Raw genomic sequence first — 20,812 nt, forward strand, 5'->3', positions numbered from 1 at the left:
GGGAGTTATGGAATTCACCTTGAAATGTAAAAATCACCAAGCCTGGGCATCATTATTTCTGAGATTTGAATTGAATAAAATAAATTGATATGAGTAGCTATTTCAAGCACTCAAAGGGAAAATTTGCCTTAAATTTAAGGGGATAATCACATTTTCATTTAACAAATAAAAACTGGTGGAAAAGCAGTCCAGGTAGTTCCTGAGTATCAAGAAATAAAGTTTTGTTGGGGAGGAATAAAGTGAACATTGACAAAATCTGTCAGCCCAATAACACTGCTAATTAAATTTGGGATAATATTGAAATGCAAAAAAAAGCGTCAGACACAATTTAGCAGGTTACTTTTGAAAAAATAAAAGGTCATAATAAATAAAGAACAAACAAAATTGTTAATTATTGGGACCACTTGGAAACGTTTGATTTTTGTTCTAAAGATATATGAGCATATTTTATTAGACAGTAAAGTTCCTGCAGGGCTGTTGAATGAGAGCAAAAAATAGAGACAGGAAAATCACACCAGCAAGTAGGAATTGGAATAAATCACCTTGTGTGTGGTTCAATGGAATATTTCAATCTGGTATCCATGTACATTCAGGAAAGTGTAGATGAGACTTGGAAATTGATAGCTTTCTCTTGAAGACATTTGTATCCTTACCCATGAACTTTTCAAGAAAACTGCATTTGATAGTCTGGCCACTACCCAAAGCATCAAAAGCATCTTGTGATAAGATCACTTGAAAGTCTAAGAATGGCTTGTATCAGATAGCACATGTGTGGCATCATATTTGGATACCGGTGTGAGTGTGCAAATGCATAGTGAACCTGCACTGAAGAACAGGTCTCAAACATGCTCAGCTACTTGACAATAGGACAACATGAAATGGTTATTGTGGCCAGTAGAGTGAGACAACATTTTAAATCATCAAGCTATTGACACATACTCCATAGAGAAACTGACATGACTATCATCAAGATAGAATTAAACATCCTGGTACCTGTCAGAGGGAGTAAAATTTGCATAAAGGAGAATATGAAATCTGGTTTAAGTAAATTGAGGGCTAGATCTAATACTTAGTAAGAAATATCGACACTCGATTCAGGTAAAAAGAGAGCTGGAGAATCTTTTGACCTTCCTCTTGTACTCTATACCCCTATTAATAAAGCCGAGTATAATGTGTGCTTTATTAACTGCACTCTCAACCTGTCCTGCCACCTTCAATGACTTATGCACATATACACCTAGGTTCCTCTGCTCCTTCACCCAATTTAGAATTGTGCCCTTTATTCTATATTATCTCTCTATGTCCTTCTTATCAAAATGAATCACTTCACATTTCTTTGCATTAAACTTCATCTGTCACTTGTCCACCCATTCCACCAAATTGTCTATGTCCTTTTGAAGTTCTGCACTATCCTCCTCACAGTTCACAATGCTTCCAAATTTCGTATCATCCAGAAATTTTGCCCTGTACACCAAGGTCTAGGTCATTAATATGTATCAGGAAAAGCAAGGGTCCCAACACTAACCCCTGGGGAACTCCGCTACAAACTTTTCTCCAGCCCAGAAAACATCCATTAACCACTACTCGCTGTTTTCTTTCACTCAGCCAATTTTGCATCCATGTTGCTACTGTCCCTTCTATTCCATGAGCTATAACTTTGATCACAAGTCCATTGTGTAGCACTGTATCAAATGCCTTTTGGAAATCCATGTACACCATGTCAACAGCATTACCCTCATCAACTCTTTCTGTTACCTCTTCAAAAAATTCCAGCATGTTAGTTAAACATGATTTTCCCTTAACAAATGCATGCTGGCTTTCCTTAATTAACCCACATTTGTTCATGTGACTATTAATTTTGTCCCCGATTATTCTTTCTAGAAGTTTCCCCACCACCGAAGTTCAACTGACTGGCCTGTAGTTGCTGGGCTTGTCTTTACGTCCTTTTTTGAACAACTGTGTAACATTTGCAATTCTTCAGTCCTCTGGCACCACCCCTGAGTCTAAGGATGACTGGAAAAATATGGCCAGTGCCTCCACAATTTCCATTCTCACTTCCCTCAGTATCCTTGGATGCATCTCATCCGGCCCTGGTTCCTTATCAATTTTAAGTATAGACAGCCTATCTGCCTCCTCCTTATCAATTTTAAATCCTTCTAGTATATTAATTTCCTCCTCTTTCACCATGGACTGGGTAGCATCTTCTTCCTTGGTGGAGACAGCTGCAAAGCATTCATTTAATACCTTAGCTATTCCCCTGCTTCCAAGCGTAAATCCCCCTTTTGATCCCTAATTGGCCCTACTTCACCTTCTCCCACCCTTTTGCTATTTATTTGCCCATAGAAGACTTTGGAATTCCCTTTTATATTAGCTGCCAGTCTCTTTTCATATTCTCTCTTTGCTTCTCTTATTTGTTTTCTCATTTCCCCTCTGGACCTTCTATATTCAGCCTGGTTTTGCAATGTATCATCTACCCGAAATCTGTCATAAATACATTTTTCTTCTTCACTTTCATCTCTATCTCTAAAGTTGATAGTGATCACATTTTACTGGAGAAATTTTTAAATTTATTCTTGATGGCAGCTCAAGGGTTTGTGCTGATGATTCTGATAATTTTGGTACCTGCGATGTCTGTCTGATGAACAAGTTAGGAAAACAAGCTTATTAGTCAGGAGCCGATTGTGAGAAGTCAGTAAGGAAATTTCCTTCTCAAGATGATGAGATCTGTAAGAAGCGGCTATCAATGACCTTATATAATCTTTAAAAAATTAATTGAATATTACAGAAATATCTCTTTCTTTCACTCTCTTATTAAGAAGGATTCTATAGCAGTCTGCCGGGCTGACAGATTCAGGAGAGCATAGGCCTGTTATCTTTGGCAAGGACATGAGTCCAGCACAGGCTCTAAAACAAGACATTCCGAAAGCTGATAAGATGGAGCCTCGTGCCCTCTATAGACAAGTGTCTGGCAGAAGTTTATAAACAGAACCAAAAATGAGATAAGGCGGAAGGAGACTGCTGGAGCAGAATGATGGGCAGAGGGGTTTACTTTGAGTACCTGCCCCTTGGTGATTAAGAACAAAGAACAAAAAATTACAGCACAGGAACTGGCCCTTCGGCCCTCCAAGCCTACGCCGATCCAAATCCTCTATCTAAACCTGTCGCCTATTTTCTAAGGGTCTGTATCTCTTTACTTCCTGCCCATTCATGTATGTGTCTAGATACATCTTAAAAGACGCTATCGTGCCCGCGTCTACCACCTCCGCTGGTAATGCGTTCCATGCACCCACCACCCTCTGCGTAAAGAACTTTCCACGGATATCCCCCCTAAACTTTTCCCCTTTCACTTTGAACTCGTGTCCCCTTGTAATTGAATCCCCCACTCTGGGAAAAAGCTTCTTGCTATCCACCCTGTCTATACCTCTCATGATTTTGTACACCTCAACCAGGTCCCCCCTCAACCTCCGTCTTTCTAATGAAAATAATCCTAATCTACTCAACCTCTCTTCATAGCTAGCGCCCTCCATACCAGGCAACATCCTGGTGAACCTCCTCTGCACCCTCTCCAAAGCATCCACATCCTTTTGGTAATGTGGCGACCAGAACTGCACGCAGTATTCCAAATGTGGCCGAACCAAAGTCCTATACAACTGTAACATGACCTGCCAACTCTTGTACTCAATACCCCGTCCGATGAAGGAAATCATGCCGTATGCCTTCTTGACCACTCTATTGACCTGCGTTGCCACCTTCAGGGAACAATGGACCTGAACACCCAAATCTCTCTGTACATCAATTTTCCCCAGGACTTTTCCATTTACTGTATAGTTCACTCTTGAATTGGATCTTCCAAAATGCATCACCTCGCATTTGCCCTGATTGAATTCCATCTGCCATTTCTCTGCCCAACTCTCCAGTCTATCTATATTCTGCTGTATTCTCTGACAGTCCCCTTCACTATCTGCTACTCCACAAATCTTAGTGTCGTCTGCAAACTTGCTAATCAGACCACCTATACTTTCCTCCAAATCATTTATGTATATCACAAACAACAGTGGTCCCAGCACGGATCCCTGTGGAACACCACTGGTCACACGTCTCCATTTTGAGAAACTCCCTTCCACTGCTACTCTCTGTCTCCTGTTGCCCAGCCAGTTCTTTATCCATCTAGCTAGTACACCTTGGACCCCATGGGCCTTCACTTTCTCCATCAGCCTACCATGGGGAACCTTATCAAACGCCTTACTGAAGTCCATGTATATGACATCTACAGCCCTTCCCTCATCAATCAACTTTGTCACTTCCTCAAAGAATTCTATTAAGTTGGTAAGACATGACCTTCCCTGCACAAAACCATGTTGCCGATCACTGAAAAGCCCATTTTCTTCCAAATGGGAATAGATCCTATCCCTCAGTATCTTCTCCAGCAGCTTCCCTACCACTGACATCAGGCTCACCGGTCTATAATTACCTGATTAGGCAAGTGGAATCGAACAAGTCATTGACATGGGACACCCACCAGCCCTTGGAAATAAGGTATATAAACAGGTGCTCGGAAGGGAAATCTTCAGTCTGCTTTGGACAAAAGAAGACAAGAGGAGAGCTGCATAACTCTTTAATTAGCTACGGACATCAGCACACACTCTACATCATCTGTCCATCTGTCCTCCAGGGCCGGTAAACCATTCCCACCTGTCACAGGTTGTATGTTTTTAAAAAATTCATTCATGGGATGTGGGCGTCACTGGCTAGGCCAGCATTAATTGTCCATCCCTAATTGCCCTTGAGAAGGTGGTGGTGAGCTGCCTTCTTGAACTGCTGCAGTCCATATGAGGTAGGTACACCCACAGTGCTGTTAGGAAGCGAGTTCCAGGATTTTGACCCAGTGACAGTGAAGGAACAACAATACAGTTGCAAGTCAGAATGGTGTGTGATTTGGAGGGGAACTTGCAGGTGATGGTGTTCCCATGCATTTGCTGCCCTTGTCCTTCTAGGTGGTAGAGGTCACGGGTTTGGAAGGTGCTGTCTAAGGAGCCTTGGTGCGTTGCTGCAGTGCATCTTGAGATGGTACACACTGCTGCCGCTGTGTGTCGGTGGTGCAGGGAGTGACTGTTTGTGGATGGGGTGCCAATCAAGCAGGCTGCTTTGTCCTGGATGGTGTCGAGCTTGACTGTTGTTGGAGCTGCACCCATCTAGGCAAGTGGAGAATATTCCATCACACTCCTGACTTGTGCCTTGTAGATGGTGGACAGGCTTTGGGGCATCAGGAGGAGAGTTTCTCGCCACAGAATTCCTAATCTCTGACCTACTCTTGTAGTCACAGTATTTATACGGCTACTCCAGTTAAGTTTGTGGTCAACGGTAACCCCGAGGACTTGATAGTGGGGGATTCAGCGATGGTAATGCCATTGAATGTCAAGGGGAGATGATTAGATTCTCTCTTGTTGGAGATGGTCATTGCCTGGCACTTGTGTGGCGTGAATGTTACTTGCCACTTATCAGCCCAAGCCTGGATATTGTCCAAGTCTTGCTGCATTTCTACACGGACTGCTCCAGTATCTGAGTCGTCGTGAATGTTGCTGAACATTGTGCAATCATCAGCAAACATCCCCACTTCTGACCTTATGATTAAAGGAAGGTCATTGATGAAGCAGCTGAAGATGGTTGAACCTAGGACGCTACCCTGAGGAACTCCTGCAGTGATGTCCTGGAGCTGAGATGATTGACCTTCAACAACCACAACCATCTTCCTTTGCGCTAGGTATGACTCCAACCAGCGGAGAGTTTTCCCACCGATTCCCATTGACTTCAGTTTTGCTGGGGCTCCTTGACGCCATACTCAGTCAAATGCTGCCTTGATGTCAAGGGCAGTCACTCTCACCTCACCTCTTGAGCTCAGCTCTTTTGTCCATGTTTGAACCAAGGCTGTAATGAGGTCAGGAGCTGAGTGGCCCTGGTGGAACCCAAACTGAGCATCACTGAGCAGGTTATTGCTAACCAAGTGCGGCTTGATCGCACTGTCAATGACACCTTCCATCACTTTACTGATGATTGAGAGTAGACTGATGGGTGATAATTAGCTGGGTTGCACTTGTCCTGCTTTTTGTGTACATGACATACCTGGGCAATTTTCCACATTGCCGAGTAGATGCCATTGTTGTTGCTGTACTGAAACAGCTTGGCTAGGGGCGCGGCAAGTTCTGGAGCACAGGTCTTCAGTACTATTGCCGGAATATTGTCAGGGCCCATAGCCTTTGCAGTATCCAGTGCCTTCAGTCGTTTCTTGATATCACGCGGAGTGAATCGAATTGGCTGAAGTCTGACATCTGTAATGCTGGGGATATCAGGAGGAGGCCGAGATGGATCATCGAATCGGCACTTCTGGCTGAAGATTGTTGCAAATACTTCAGCCTTATCTTTCGCACTGATGTGCTGGGCTCCCAACATTGAGCATGGGGATATATGTGGAGCCACCTCCTCCAGTTAGTTGTTTAATTGTCCACCACCATTCACAGCTGGATATGGCAGGACTTGTCTCACTAACTTGATTGAGTTTTTTGAGGAAGTGACGAAGATAATTGATGAAGGAAGGGCAGTGGATGTTTTCTATATGGACTTCAGTAAAGCCTTTGACAAGGTCTCTCATGACAGACTGGTACAAAAGATGAAGTCACATGGGATCAGAGGTGAGCTGGCAAGATGGATACAGAACTGGCTCGGTCATAGAAGACAGAGGGTAGCAATGGAAGGGTGCTTTTCTGAATGGAGGGCTGTGACTAGTGGTGTTCCACAGGGATCAGAGCTGGGACCTTTGCTGTTTGTAGTATATATAAATGATTTGGAGGAAAATGTAGCTGGCCTGATTAGTAAGTTTGCGGACGACACAAAGGTTGGTGGAGTTGTGGATAGTGATGAGGATTGTCAGAGGATACAGCAGAATATAGATCGGTTGGAGACTTGGGCGGAGAAATGGCAGATGGAGTTTAATCCAGACAAATGTGAGGTAATGCATTTTGGAAGATCTAATGCAGGTGGGAAGTATACAGTAAATGGCAGAACTCTTAGGAGTATTGACAGGCAGAGAGATCTGGGCGTACAGGTCCACAGGTCACTGAAAGTGGCAACGCAGGTGGATAAGTTAGTCAAGATGGCATACGGCATGCTTGCCTTCATCGGGCGGGGCATAGAGTATAAAAATTGGCAAGTCATGCTGCAGCTGTACAGAACATTAGTTAGGCCACACTTGGAATATTGCGTGCAATTCTGGTCGCCACACTACCAGAAGGACGTGGAGGTTTTGGAGAGGGTACAGAAGAGGTTTACCAGGATGTTGCCTGGTCTGGAGGGCATTAGCTATGAGGAGAGGTTGGATAAACACGGATTGTTTTCACTGGAACGACGGAGGTGGAGGGGCGACATGTAGAGGTTTACAAAGTTATGAGTGGCATGGACAGAGTGGATAGTCAGAAGCTTTTTCCCAGGGTGGAAGAGTCAGTTACTAGGGGACATAGGTTTAAGGTGCGAGGGGCAAAGTTCAGAGGGGATGTGCGAGGCAAGTTCTTTACACAGAGCGTGATGAGTGCCTGGAACTTGCTGCCGGGGGAGGTGGTGGAAGCAGGTACGATAGCGACGTTTAAGAGGCGTCTTGACAAATACATGAATAGGATGGGAATAGAGGGATACGGTCCCCTGAAGTGCAGTAGGTTTTAGTTTCGGCAGGCATCAAGATCGGCGCAGGCTTGGAGGGTCGAATGGCCTGTTCCTGTGCTGTACTGTTCTTTGTTCTTTGACTGCAGAGCTGAGATAAATTCCGGTGGTTATGAGATCGCTTAGCTCTATCGCATACTGTTTACGCAGTTTGGCACACAATAGTCCTGGGTTGTAGCTTCACTCGGTTGACACCTCATTTTGAGGTATGCCTCCTGCATTCTTCATTGAACCAGGGTCGTAACTCCTGGCTTGATGGTAATGGTAGAGTGGGGAATAGTCTTTTCTGTCTATGCATCATGTTTAACCCTTTGCTTCTTAATAAACTACTTTAAAACCACCTATGATTTCGACCCCTGTTTTGGGTAATCTGTGACTCATGGGCCAATTCTTACAGTGATGACCAGAAAATACATTAAATCAAATTTCTTGAGAACCATGAACCTTCCTCAAGGTAAGTCAATGTCTGCCATACCTGCCTGTGCTGTCTTTCGTGTTGCTTGCTGTGTATCTCTTCTTTTGTTCTCACTATTTCCTTACCCCTCATGTTGCTACCTCCATTTTAACTATACTTTTTCACTTCCTTCTTTCATCTTCTCATCCTATTCCCTTCTCCTCTGCCCTCTACCTTTCTTTTGCTAATGTCCTTTGCCCTCATCTCCCTTCCGACCATTATCCTATTTTAGGCTCAAAGGCGGCTCCTCACTTACCCTTGCTGTCTTCCTCTCTCTTTCCTCTCATTTGTCCTTTTTCTATCATCTCCCTCTCTTCATCTCCCATTTTTCTCCCCCTTCCTTCACAGTTGCCTCTCATCCCTCTCCCTATTTTCCACTTCCTTGCTCATTCTTTTTCCTTTTCTGCCCTCTTTACAACCTTCCTCCTTCATGGCAACCCCTCCAGAGCTACCAGCTGCTCTTTACCCATGGAAAAGTGACTGCTTATTTTCTAAAGTACTAACAGTGCTTACAATATATCTGCTGACCAACTTTTACTGAACAAACTTAAGTGTTATCAGCATTTTAAAACACGAACAGCTGCTTATCTACCAGCAAACAGCCCAGGAGCACTGGAGATCAGAGGCAGATGGTGTTATCTCTGTTTGTGCTCTGGCGGTAAAAGGTTGGGAAATCAGCCTTCACCTGCAGGCTGGGAGCAGCTGAAGGAGGAGACATGTGGCACTGGGTCAAGTGAGGAGGTAACCATCACATTTACTCCAGAATCTCCAGCCCTGTAAAGGGCTTATTCTTTTTCTACATTCACTTGTGACATGTCACTTTCTGCTGTCTGGATTGGCAGAGACATAATAGGCATTCTACATGTTGTCCAATGAGAAGTTATCATGGAGTTACTGGTTGGACCTGAACTACATTACATCAACAACAACACTAATAACATCTTTAATGTAATAAAACATCCCAAGGCGCTTTGCAGGAATGTTATAAAACAAAGTATGACACCAAGCCCCAATAGGAGATGTGGGCGTCGCTGGCAAGGCCAGCATTTTGCCCATCCCTAATTGCCCTTGACAACTGAGTGGTTTGCTCGGCCATTTCAGAGGGCAGTTAAGAGTCATCCACATTGCTGTGCGTCTGGAGTTACATGTCGGCCAGATCAGGTAAGGATGGCAGGTTTCCTTTCCTAAAGGACATTAGTGAGCCAGATGGTTTTTCCAACAATCAGTGATAGCTTCTTGGCACCATTATGGAGACTCGCTTTCAATTCTAGATTCTTTTTTTAATTAATTGAATTTAAATTCCACCAGCTGCCATGGTCAGATTTGAACCCATGTCTCCAGGGCATTATCCTGAGCCTCTGGATTACTAGTCCAGTAACTTTACCACTATGCCACCGTCTCCCCTGAGAGTAGAATGTGGGAGGCCAGCCAGGAGCGCACTGGAACAGTCAAGTTTAATTCGAATAAAAGTAGTTTGTAGCAGACCTTGAACTGCCTATAGAAATTTACACAGACAGCATTTGTAAAAGCCTGAACTGTAACAAAAGGGGAGGGCAGAAAGTTGGCAAAGGAAACAGATGTCTTGTCCTACCAGTCCCTCCCTACCCTCTCCAGCATGGGAACTTTCCACAGCTGCAGCATCCCTCCATCTAGTGGTCTGGAAAAGAACTGCATCATTCAGTTGCAAGGGAAGGAAAGTCTTGAAGCATTACTTTTTGTTCAGAGCTTTCCTGTTTTTTAAGAGAAGAAAATTATACTTTTATCAAAAATCATTCACCTTTGGCATTGCCAGCCTGATTTCCCGTGGTCAGACAGGTCTGGAGCATGTCAAAGGCCATATGGATGTTTTTTTGCATTTATTTCATTTCATCTTAGTTTGTTCAGTTTGCTTACCCACTGTTTTTTTCAGGTTGTTTTTCTTCAGGTTTGCACTTGCTGATGTTCATTATTCAGTATATTCACACCTAATCTGTACTAATGCTTTGTCTTTCAACACACCATTAACATATTGTTTGCCTTTGCTCCGTGACCTTTTGGTCAGCCATGTGGCCTGGTCCAATCTGCACCTTCTCCTTTGTTATCTCTTGCCCAACCCCCACCTCACTAGTTTATAATCTGTGACTTTTCTAATATTTGTCAGTTCCGAAGAAGGGTCACTGACCCGAAACGTTAACTCTGCTTCTCTTTCCACAGATGCTGCCAGACCTGCTGAGTGAATCCAGCATTTCTTGTTTTTGTTTCAGATTTCCAGCATCCGCAGTATTTTGCTTTTATTTTAGTGTTTAATTCACTGCCACTTCTCTTCCAGGAATGCCTACCTTGAAGAAGTTCTGCTCTTCTCTCCGACGGGATTTTCGTTTGTCTCTTTTACCTTGTTCACCTTCATTGCTTTCTATTTCCCTCCTGGTGTTTGATAAGGTATCTACCAAAACTCGTTTTCACAGCCACATCTCCTTCCTCAGTGACTGTCTCCGGCTCCGACTGATTCCACGTGGATTCCAACTGCAGTTTCACCCATCATGCTTTGAAACCACCCAGGATCACAGGTATCTCCGAGAAATACAACGTTCCTCGGACTGCTACTCTCGCCGCATCCTGAGATCCACACTCAGTGCTATGCGCCGCCATATGCACACACTGGACCTCTCTCTCCAGCAGCACCGTCTCACCTTATCTCAAATCTGTTCTACTCCGCAGTTTCATCTCATCTTACGTCTCATCCGACGCATTAACAAAAAACTTTTTTTCTTCCTTTCAGGTGTTAAGGAACGCAAGCTCCAGCAGCTGATGGGGACTAATGCCCCTCCAGATCCTCCTTCCGCTTCACTTCCCTCTGACTCCACCCCTTCTGATCTGACCTCTTGCCGTGTATTCACTATACCCTCTGACCTCCCCCTCTCTGATGCTGAGCGTTCTGTACTCAGCAAAGGTCTCAGTTTTATCCCCTTACGCCCCCACCTCAATGAATTTCGCGCTCGGCATGACGTTGAGCTCTTCTTCCGTCGCCTCCGCCTCCGGGCTCACTTCTTCGACCAGGAGTCCTCCCCCCGACCAGCAGACCCATTCACCCGCCTCCAGCATTCTCCCTCTACCTGGACCCCTCACCCTGGCCTCTTACCCGCTCTTGATCTCTTCATTGAAAACTGTCGGCGAGACATTGGTCGTCTCAATTTCTCTGCTCCCCTCACTCACTCTAACCTGTCCCCCTCTGAACTTGAGGCACTCCGTTCTCTCAGGTCTAACCCCGACATGGTCATCAAACCTGCAGACAAGGGTGGTGCTGTTGTTGTATGGCGTACCGACCTCTACCTTGCAGAAGCTCAACGCCAACTCACAGACACCTCTTCCTACCTCCCTCTGGACCATGACCCCACCACCGAACATCAAGCCACCGTCCAAAGGACTGTCACTGACCTCATCTCCTCTGGAGATCTTCCCTCTACAGCTTCCAACCTCATAGTCCCGCAACCCCGGACAGCCCGCTTCTACCTCCTTCCCAAAATCCACAAACGGGACTGTCCCGGCAGACCCATTGTGTCAGCCTGCTCCTGCCCAACTGAACTTATTTCTTCCTATCTAGACTCTATCTTTTCTCCGCTGGTCCAGTCTCTTCCCACCTACATCCGTGACTCTTCTGACGCCCTACGTCATTTTGACAATTTCCAGTTTCCTGGTCCCAACCGCCTCCTCTTCACTATGGACGTCCAATCGCTCTACACCTCCATCCCCCACCAGGATGGTTTGAGGGCTCTCCGCTTCTTCCTGGAACAGAGGCCCAACCAGTCCCCATCCACCAACACCCTCCTCCGCCTGGCTGAACTTGTTCTCACATTGAACAACTTCTCCTTCAACTCCATGCATTTCCTTCAAGTAAAAGGTGTCGCTATGGGTACCCGCATGGGTCCTAGTTATGCCTGTCTTTTTGTGGGATATGTCGAGCATTCTTTGTTCCAGTCCTACTCAGGCCCCCTCCCCCAACTCTTTTTCCGGTACATTGATGACTGTATCGGTGCCGTTTCCTGCTCCCGCCCCGAACTAGAAAACTTTATCAACTTTGCTTCCAATTTCCACCCTTCTCTCACCTTTATATGGTCCATCTCTGACACTTCCCTTCCCTTCCTCGACTTCTCTGTCTCCATCTCTGGGGATAGGTTGTCTACCAATATCCATTATAAGCCCACCGACTCCCACAGCTACCTTGACTACACTTCTTCACACCCTACCTCCTGTAAGGACTCCATTCCATTCTCCCAGTTTCTCCGTCTCCGACGCATCTGCTCTGATGATGCTACCTTCCATGACGGTGCTTCTGATATGACCTCCTTTTTCCTCAACCGAGGATTTCCCCCCACTGTGGTTGACAGGGCCCTCAACCGTGTCCGACCCATTCCCCGTACCTCTACCCTCACCCCTTCCCCTCCCTCCCAGAACCGTGACAGGGTTCCCCTTGTCCTCACTTTTCATCCCACCAGCCTCCATATCCAAAGGATCATCCTCCGCCATTTTCGCCACCTCCAGCGTGATGCCACTACCAGTCGCATCTTCCCCTCCCTTCCCCTGTCAGCATTCCGAAGGGATCGTTCCCTCCGCGACACCCTGGTCCACTCCTCCATTACCCCCACCACCTCGTCCCCGTCCCAGGGCACCTTCCCTTGCAATCGCAGGAGGTGTAATACCTGCCCATTTACCTCCTCTCTCCTCACTATCCCAGGCCCCAAACACTCCTTTCAGGTGAAGCAGCGATTTACTTGTACTTCTTTCAATGTAGTATACTGTATTCGCTGCTCACAGTGTGGTCTCCTCTACATTGGGGAGACCAAGCGCAGACTGGGTGACCGCTTTGCGGAACATCTCCGCTCAGTCCGCAAGCAGGACCCTGAGCTTCCGGTTGCTTGCCATTTCAACACTCCCCCCTGCTCTCATGCTCACATCTCTGTCCTGGGATTGCTGCAGTGTTCCAGTGAACATCAACGCAAGCTCGAGGAACAGCATCTCATCTACCGATTAGGCACACTACAGCCTGCCGGACTGAACATTGAGTTCAATAATTTCAGAGCATGATAGCCCCCCACTTTACTTTCATTTTTAGTCATTTTTAGTTATTTTTTCTTCCTTTTTTTTTTTTGAATTCCTTTTTACATTTTTTACAATCTTTTTTTGCATTTATTTCATTTCATCTTAGTTTGTTCAGTTTGCTTACCCACTGTTTTTTTCAGGTTGTTTTTCTTCAGGTTTGCACTTGCTGATGTTCATTATTCAGTATATTCACACCTAATCTGTACTAATGCTTTGTCTTTCAACACACCATTAACATATTGTTTGCCTTTGCTCCGTGACCTTTTGGTCAGCCATGTGGCCTGGTCCAATCTGCACCTTCTCCTTTGTTATCTCTTGCCCAACCCCCACCTCACTAGTTTATAATCTGTGACTTTTCTAATATTTGTCAGTTCCGAAGAAGGGTCACTGACCCGAAACGTTAACTCTGCTTCTCTTTCCACAGATGCTGCCAGACCTGCTGAGTGAATCCAGCATTTCTTGTTTTTGTTTCAGATTTCCAGCATCCGCAGTATTTTGCTTTTATTTTATAGCCATATGGATGTTTCTTTCCTCAGCTGTCTGTAAAAGGGCACTCCAGGAAGCTCCCGTAACTTTTTTTAAATTTCATTCCTGGGATGTGGGCATCGCTAGCTGGGCCAGCATTTATTGCCTGTCTCTAATTGCCCTGGAGAAGGTGTTGGTGAGCTGCCTTCTTGAACCGCTGCAGTCCATATGGGGTAGGTACACTCACAGTGCTGTTAGGAAGGGAGTTCAGGATCACATAATAATACAGCGCAGAAGAGGCCCTTCGGCCCGTCGAGTCTGCACCGATGCATTAAAGACACCTGACCTGTCTACCTAATCCCATTTGCCAGCACTTGGCCCATAGCCTTGAATGTTATGATGTGCCAAGTGCTCATCCAGGCACTTTTTAAAGGATGTGAGGCAACCCGCCTCTACCACCCTCCCAGGCAGTGCATTCCAGACTGTCACCACCCTCTGGGTAAAAAAGTTCTTCCTCAAATCCCCCTTAAACCTCCTGCTCCTCACCTTAAACTTATGTCCCCTAGTAACTGACCCTTCAACTAAGGGGAACAGCTGCTCCCTATCCACCCTGTCCATGCCCCTCATAATCTTGTACACCTCGATCAGGTCACCCCTCAGTCTTCTCTGCTCCAGCGAAAACAACCCAAGCCTATCCAACCTCTCTTCATAGCTTAAATGTTCCATCCCAGGCACCATCCTTGTGAATCGCCTCTGCACCCCTTCCAGTGCAACACATCCTTCCCATAATGTGGCGACCAGATTTGCACACAGTACTCCAGCTATGGCCTTACCAAAATTCTATACAACTCTAACATGACCTCCCTGCTTTTGTAATCTATGCTTCGATTGAAAAAGGCAAGTGTCCCATATGCCTTTTTCACCACCATATTAACCTGTCCTTCTGCCTTCAGGGATCTATGGACAAACACGCCAAGGTCCCTTTGTTCCTCGGAACTTCCCAGTGTCAGGCCATTCATTGAATACTTCCATGTCACATTACTCCTTCCAAAGTGCATCACCTCACACTTTTCAGGGTTAAATTCCATCTGCCACTTTTCTGCCCATTTGACCATCCCGTCTATATCTTCCTATAACCCAAGACACTCAACCTCATTGTTAACCACTCGGCCAATCTTTGTGTCATCCGCGAACTTACTGACCCTACCCCCCACATAGTTATCTATGTCGTTTATATAAATGACAAACAATAGGGGACCCAGCACAAATCCCTGTGGTACGCCACTGGACACTGGCTTCCAGTCACTAAAACAGCCACCTGTCATCACTCTCTGTCTCCTACAGCTAAGCCAATTTTGAATCCACCTTAACAAGTTACCCTGTATCGCATGTGCATTTGCTTTCTTGATAAGTCTCCCATGTGGGACCTTGTCAAGTTGAGTTCCAGGATATTGACCTAACGACAATGAAGGAACGGCAATATAGTTCCAAGTCAGGATGGTGTGTGGCTTGGAGAGGAACTTGCAGGTGGTGGTGTTCCCATTGTGTCTGCTGCCCTTGTCCTTCTAGGTGGTAGAGGTTGTGGGTTTGGAAGGTGCTGTGTAAGGAGCCTTGGTGCGCTGCAGCAGTGCATATTGTAAATGGTACAAACTGCCGCCACTGTGTGTAGGTGGTGAAGGGAGTGAACATTGAAGGTGGTGGATGGGGTGCCAATCAAGTGGGCTGCTTTGTCCTGGATGGTGTTGAGCTTCTTGAGTGTTATTGGAGCTGCACCCATCCAGGCAAGCAGAGAATATTCCATCACACACTTGACTTGTGCCTTGTAGATGGTGGACAGGCTTTGGGGAGTCAGGTGGTGAGTTACTTGCTGCAGGATTCCTCGCCTTTGGCCTGCTGCTGTAGCTACAGTATTTATATGGCTCCTCCAATTCAGTTTCTGGTCAACGGTGACCCCCAGGATGTTGATAGTGGGAGATTCATCATAATGCCATTGAATGTCAAGGGTGTGATGAAACATAGGTACAATAGGTTTAATTAGGTAGAATTTACATATGGTTAATATATTATACCTTTTAGAATTAAAGATTGAATAAATGGTCAGTTTTCAAGACTTACTTTCAGAAGGTAGAGTTAAAAATTCCAAGGTCCTTCAAGGTCCCTGTCACAATAGAATGTGAACCAGAAACACCTTTGAAATTGGGAAATCCATTTCAGGGTCTCTGTTACCAGGGAATTGGAGGATAAACACACATTGAAATATCCTGTGTGACGTCAGTAAGAGGTAGCTATAAAATGAATTAATTGATAGTGTTGGTGATGTATACAGATTGACTTAAAAGAAGGGTTCAAGGTACCATAAAAACAATTATAGATAATAAAATAATAAAATGAAATAGTACTTACAGAAACAGATGCCAAGTAAACCCAATTATAAACATTTTGACCAGATAAAAGCTCACAACTTCCAGAGCAGGAGATTTCCAGCAAATAAGTTAAATGGGGATGGTAGCTAATGATATGACCATATATGGATCTCAAAAGCAAGAAAAACATACACAGAAAGATAACACCGATATGCTAAAAGGTCAGCTGAGAGCTTAGAAATAGTATAAACATGAAGGGTTTTGAAACAAGAAACTAGAAGTATTGAATTCCTCATCAATGCCTCTCAACCTATGGCTTACCTGGGGAATTTAAGGTAAAGGTTTACTTTAAATTTGATGGATATTCTAAGATAATTTGCTGTAACAATATCAAGGTTGAACTTTTGGATTCTATTTTAGAAATAAGGTTCTGTGTTACATCTCTTAGTAATCTTTGATATTCTGATATACTTATCCACTTAAAGTGTATTGCATGTTCAATTCTTTAATAAATATATAAAAGCTAATAAATCGTCTCATGTAGCATTTTGTATACAACTACAAGAACCCCCCTCTCTGTGTCTCTTTAAGCGGAGAGATACGTATTGAAGAGAGTTTCCCAGACCGTTATAATATCTGGGATATTTATGACTTAGCCATATTTATTTTTTAAAATGGGCTATCGTAAGGTGGTAATATTCTCTGCTGGTTTTCTTTCTTTGAGGAAAGGCTAGTTCGGTTCTTTAGACCCAAATAAGTGTCTATAAGAATTTGTCTGGTTTGAACTTAATTAGAGGAGATTCATAGGGATGTATGCTTGATTTGGTTTAGACCCTATAAGGGGTTAAAGTCATCAATCACTTCAAGGGGAGATGGTTAGATTCTCTTTTGTTGGAGATGGTCATTTCCTGGCACCACACATCAGCCCAAACCTGGATATTGTCCTGGTCATGCTGCATTTCTACACGGACTGCTTCAGTATCTGAGGAGTCGTGAATTATGCTGAACATTGTGCAGTCATCAGCGAATATCCCCACTTCTGACCTTATGATTGAAGGAAGGTCATTGATGAAGCAGCTGAAGATGGTTGGACCTAGGACACTAGCCTGAGGAACTCCTACAGTGATGTCCTGGAGCTCAGATGATTGACCTCCAACAACCACAACCATCTTCCTTTGCGCTAGGTATGACTCCAACCAGGGGAGAGTTTTCCCCCCGATTCCCATTGACTTCAGTTTTGCTAGAACTCCTCGATGCCATACTCGGTCAAATGCTGCCTTGATGTCAAGGGCAGTCACTCTCACCTCACCTCCTGAGTTCAGCTCTTTTGTCCATGTTTGAACAAAGGCTGTAATGAGGTCAGGAGCTGAGTGGCCCTGGTGGAACCCAAACTGAGTGTCACTGAGCAGGTTATTGCTAAGCCAGTACCGCTTGATAGCACTTTCGACGACACCTTCCATCACTTTATTGATGTTCGGGAGTAGAGTGATGGAGCGGTAATTAGCCGGAATAAAAACAAGAAATGCTGGAAATACTCAGCAGGTCTGGCAGCATCTGTGAGAGAGAAGCAGAGTTAATGTTTCAGGTCAGTGACCCTTCATCAGAACTAATTAGCCAGGTAATTAGCAGGGTTGGACTTGTCCTGCTTTTTGTGTATCGGACATATCTGGGCAATTTTCCACATTACTGGGTAGATGCCAGTGTTGTAGCCGTACTGGAACAGCTAGGTTGGGGGCACGGCAAATTCGGGAGCACGGGTCTTCAGTACTATTGCCGGAATGTTGTCAGGGCCATTGCCTTTGCAGTATCCAGTGCCTTCAGTCGTTTCTTGATATCATGCGGAGTGAATCCAATTGGCTGAAGACTGGCATCTGTGATGGTGGGGACTTCAGGAAGAAGCTGAGATGGATCATCAACTTGGCACTTCTGGTTGAAAATTGTTGCAAAAGCTTCAGCCTTGCCTTTCGCACTGATGTGCTGGGCTCCCCCATCATTAAGGATGGGGATATTTGTGGAGCCTCCTCCTCCAGTTAGTTGCTGAATTGTCCACCACCATTCAACTTCACTGTTCGCTTCACTGTCGCTGGGTCAAAATCCTGGAACTCCCTTCCTAACAGCACTGTCGGTGTACCTACCTCACATGGACTGCAGCGGTTCAAGAAGGCAGCTCACCACCACCTTCTCAAGGGCTATTAGGGATGGGCAATAAATCCTGGCATAGCCAGTGATGTCCACATCCCATGAATGAATAAAAAAAATAACTGACTCAATTTTAATGGTTTTGCAAGAATCTTCATGGTGGTGATCAAATTAACGTAATTCTTATTAAATTTTAAAAAATTATTGTTGAGAGTATCAATTTTCTTTAAGTTGGAGTACTTTAAACAAAAAGGTACTCCGCAGACTTGCCTTCCCGATCAAATTGAATGGAATTTAGCCTACAGGAGAATTAAATGCAGCTACCTTAACATTTTGTTTCTACATTTCAGTGTGTAACACATAAAATAGTTAAATAAAAGCAAAATAACTGCAGATGCTGGAAATCTGAAATAAAAACAAGAAATGCTGGAAATACTCAGCAGGTCAGGCAGCATCTGTGGAGAGAGAAGCAGAGTTAATGTTTCAGGTCAGGAAGAAGGGTCACTGACCTGAAACGTTAACTCTGCTTCTCTCTCCACAGATGCTGCCAGACCTGCTGAGTATTTCCAGCATTTCTTGTTTTTATTACATAAAATAGTTAACATGCTAACACTAAATACTTTAAGATAATAGTGTCTTGAATATTAACTGAAAAAAGACTATTGGTTTAAAATAAACTTTAAATGAAGTTGAAAAAAACCTCACATTACCTATTATTGTATTGTTATTGTTGTTAGAGCTTGCTATTACAGGAAGTGGTTGAAGCAGATTGTACAGATGCATTTGTATTAGATATACTAGAAACTAGATAAGCAAATGAGGTCAAAGGGGAAAGAGGGTTCTGCTTTTTGAGTCAGATTTCGAAGGTTGGGAGGAGGCTCAAGTGGAGCATAATCGCCGGCATGGACTGATTGGGCCAAGTGGCCTGTTTCCGTGCTGTACATTCTGTGTAATTCTGCAAGACGAGTTGTGGTAAAGGGATACTTAAGTCAAAAGCAAAGTACAAAAACACCAGTATTTTCTTCAGTGCATGCTCCCCTACAATTGTTACCTTTCCAATTAAAAAAAAATCATTAATGCAAAAACACACAGAAACATATTTTGTGACTCCATTGCATATTTTGTCTCCACTTTAGTTTTAGAGGGAGTGCATATTCCTCAAATGTTTTAAGATAGTCCAGTTCACAGGATTTCCGTAATGAAACATTACCATATTAGTTGGAATTGCTCAGATACAACAGGCTGTAGAGCTCTTTATGTGCCGTAACCTTCTATGCAAATACTGCACATCTCTGCTTTGCTAGCATGGGCTGTTAACTCCCTTTGATACTTTAGACATACACCTACACTGGTTATGCTAAAAGTTCCTCCATTGTGTGAAAGGCAATTGTAATGGTGCTGAGTATTATGGAACCAACGAGGACCACAATAGTGAGGAAAAACTTAGCAGGATTCTCCATTTTAATCAGTTCCCAATCTGAGTCACTTCAATAGGGAGGTGCTGAACAGAGACTACAATGTCTCTTAACAAGAAAATGAAAATATCCTGCCTACACAGTACATTTATGGTGACTGCCAGCATTAGCAAATCCACCTGTCCTCTCAGCAGCAACACAGACTCAAACACACAGGGTATATTATATAGTATGTATATATAATAATTATAATATATTATATGTTAATATATTATATCATAAATATAATAATATTATATATATAATTATATGAGAAAATGAACAGGAAATAGTTTCCAGATTCTGTTCTCAAAATGGATGCAAATACTCCCAATTACTATTAGAAACTTGTATAATAATACATACTTTTGTACTAGCTTGTCCCAGTTCTTCTTTAAAAATTTCCAAGCAAGATGATATCCTGTTGGATTTTTGCTCACTGATATAACGATAGAAGGCAGATCTTGTGTTTTGACAATGTCGCCATGCAAACTTTGGTCCATTAACCTGATTAAAAGAGAAGCAATTAAAGGCTCCAAATATCAGAGATACTAACAGGGCTGTATGGAGTGAACAATACCAAAACGGTTGAACTCAGACATTGTACACATTCTTTCTGTCTGCAAACAAACAACATGTCCCTTCTGCTGTTTGAAATGGGCAAGGCACAGGCTGTACCCAACCAGACCACGCTTGCAAAACACAAAACACAGTGTCCAATGTTAGATGCGATTCCGTGTTTGGACATTTGCTAAATAATCCTCAGTGTGCTCATTTAAGATTGTCAGTAGGGCTCTCAGTGTGGCACATTTGCATGTACTGGATGCTACATATATTAATACACAGGGCCCTAGTCTTTGCAGACAGAAATAATATGTACAAACATTGCGCCTATTTCAGCTAAACAAAATAAGTGATAGCCATTCGCTGGTTCATTCCTCAGGACAATGCCTTGATCAATCAGAATCAAGTTGCCTGGTTTAAATTTCAAACAAAGCTTGACAGTTAACTGTCAGTCACCGTGAACCGGTACAGTCTCCACAGCAACACCTCTACCAATCAGAGTTCATTTGCCAACCAATCAGCATTCTCTTCTCATACAGTATAAATTTGTTGTTTTCCCTCACATTGATATTCTTGCAGATTGTCCTGAT

The 20,812-nt window shown here is 44.0% G+C and overlaps 1 protein-coding gene across 5 annotated transcripts in view; it reads right to left on the reverse strand.

Annotated features, from left to right (window-relative positions):
* The window catches only part of LOC137369100 (endoplasmic reticulum aminopeptidase 1-like), a 171,501-nt gene that overhangs the window by 15,431 nt on the left and 135,258 nt on the right, over positions 1 to 20,812 (reverse strand). For 4 of the 5 annotated variants that reach the window (XM_068029747.1, XM_068029748.1, XM_068029749.1 and 1 more), the window contains exon 17: positions 20,025 to 20,165. In XM_068029747.1, the coding sequence (XP_067885848.1) occupies positions 20,025 to 20,165 (141 nt within the window). Of the gene's footprint in view, positions 1 to 15,828; positions 15,988 to 20,024; positions 20,166 to 20,812 lie in introns of those variants that run through there. The other variant, XM_068029750.1, reaches the window with a different exon arrangement.

Source organism: Heterodontus francisci, chromosome 4 (assembly GCF_036365525.1).
Source record: "Heterodontus francisci isolate sHetFra1 chromosome 4, sHetFra1.hap1, whole genome shotgun sequence".
Lineage (NCBI taxonomy): Eukaryota > Metazoa > Chordata > Chondrichthyes > Heterodontiformes > Heterodontidae > Heterodontus > Heterodontus francisci.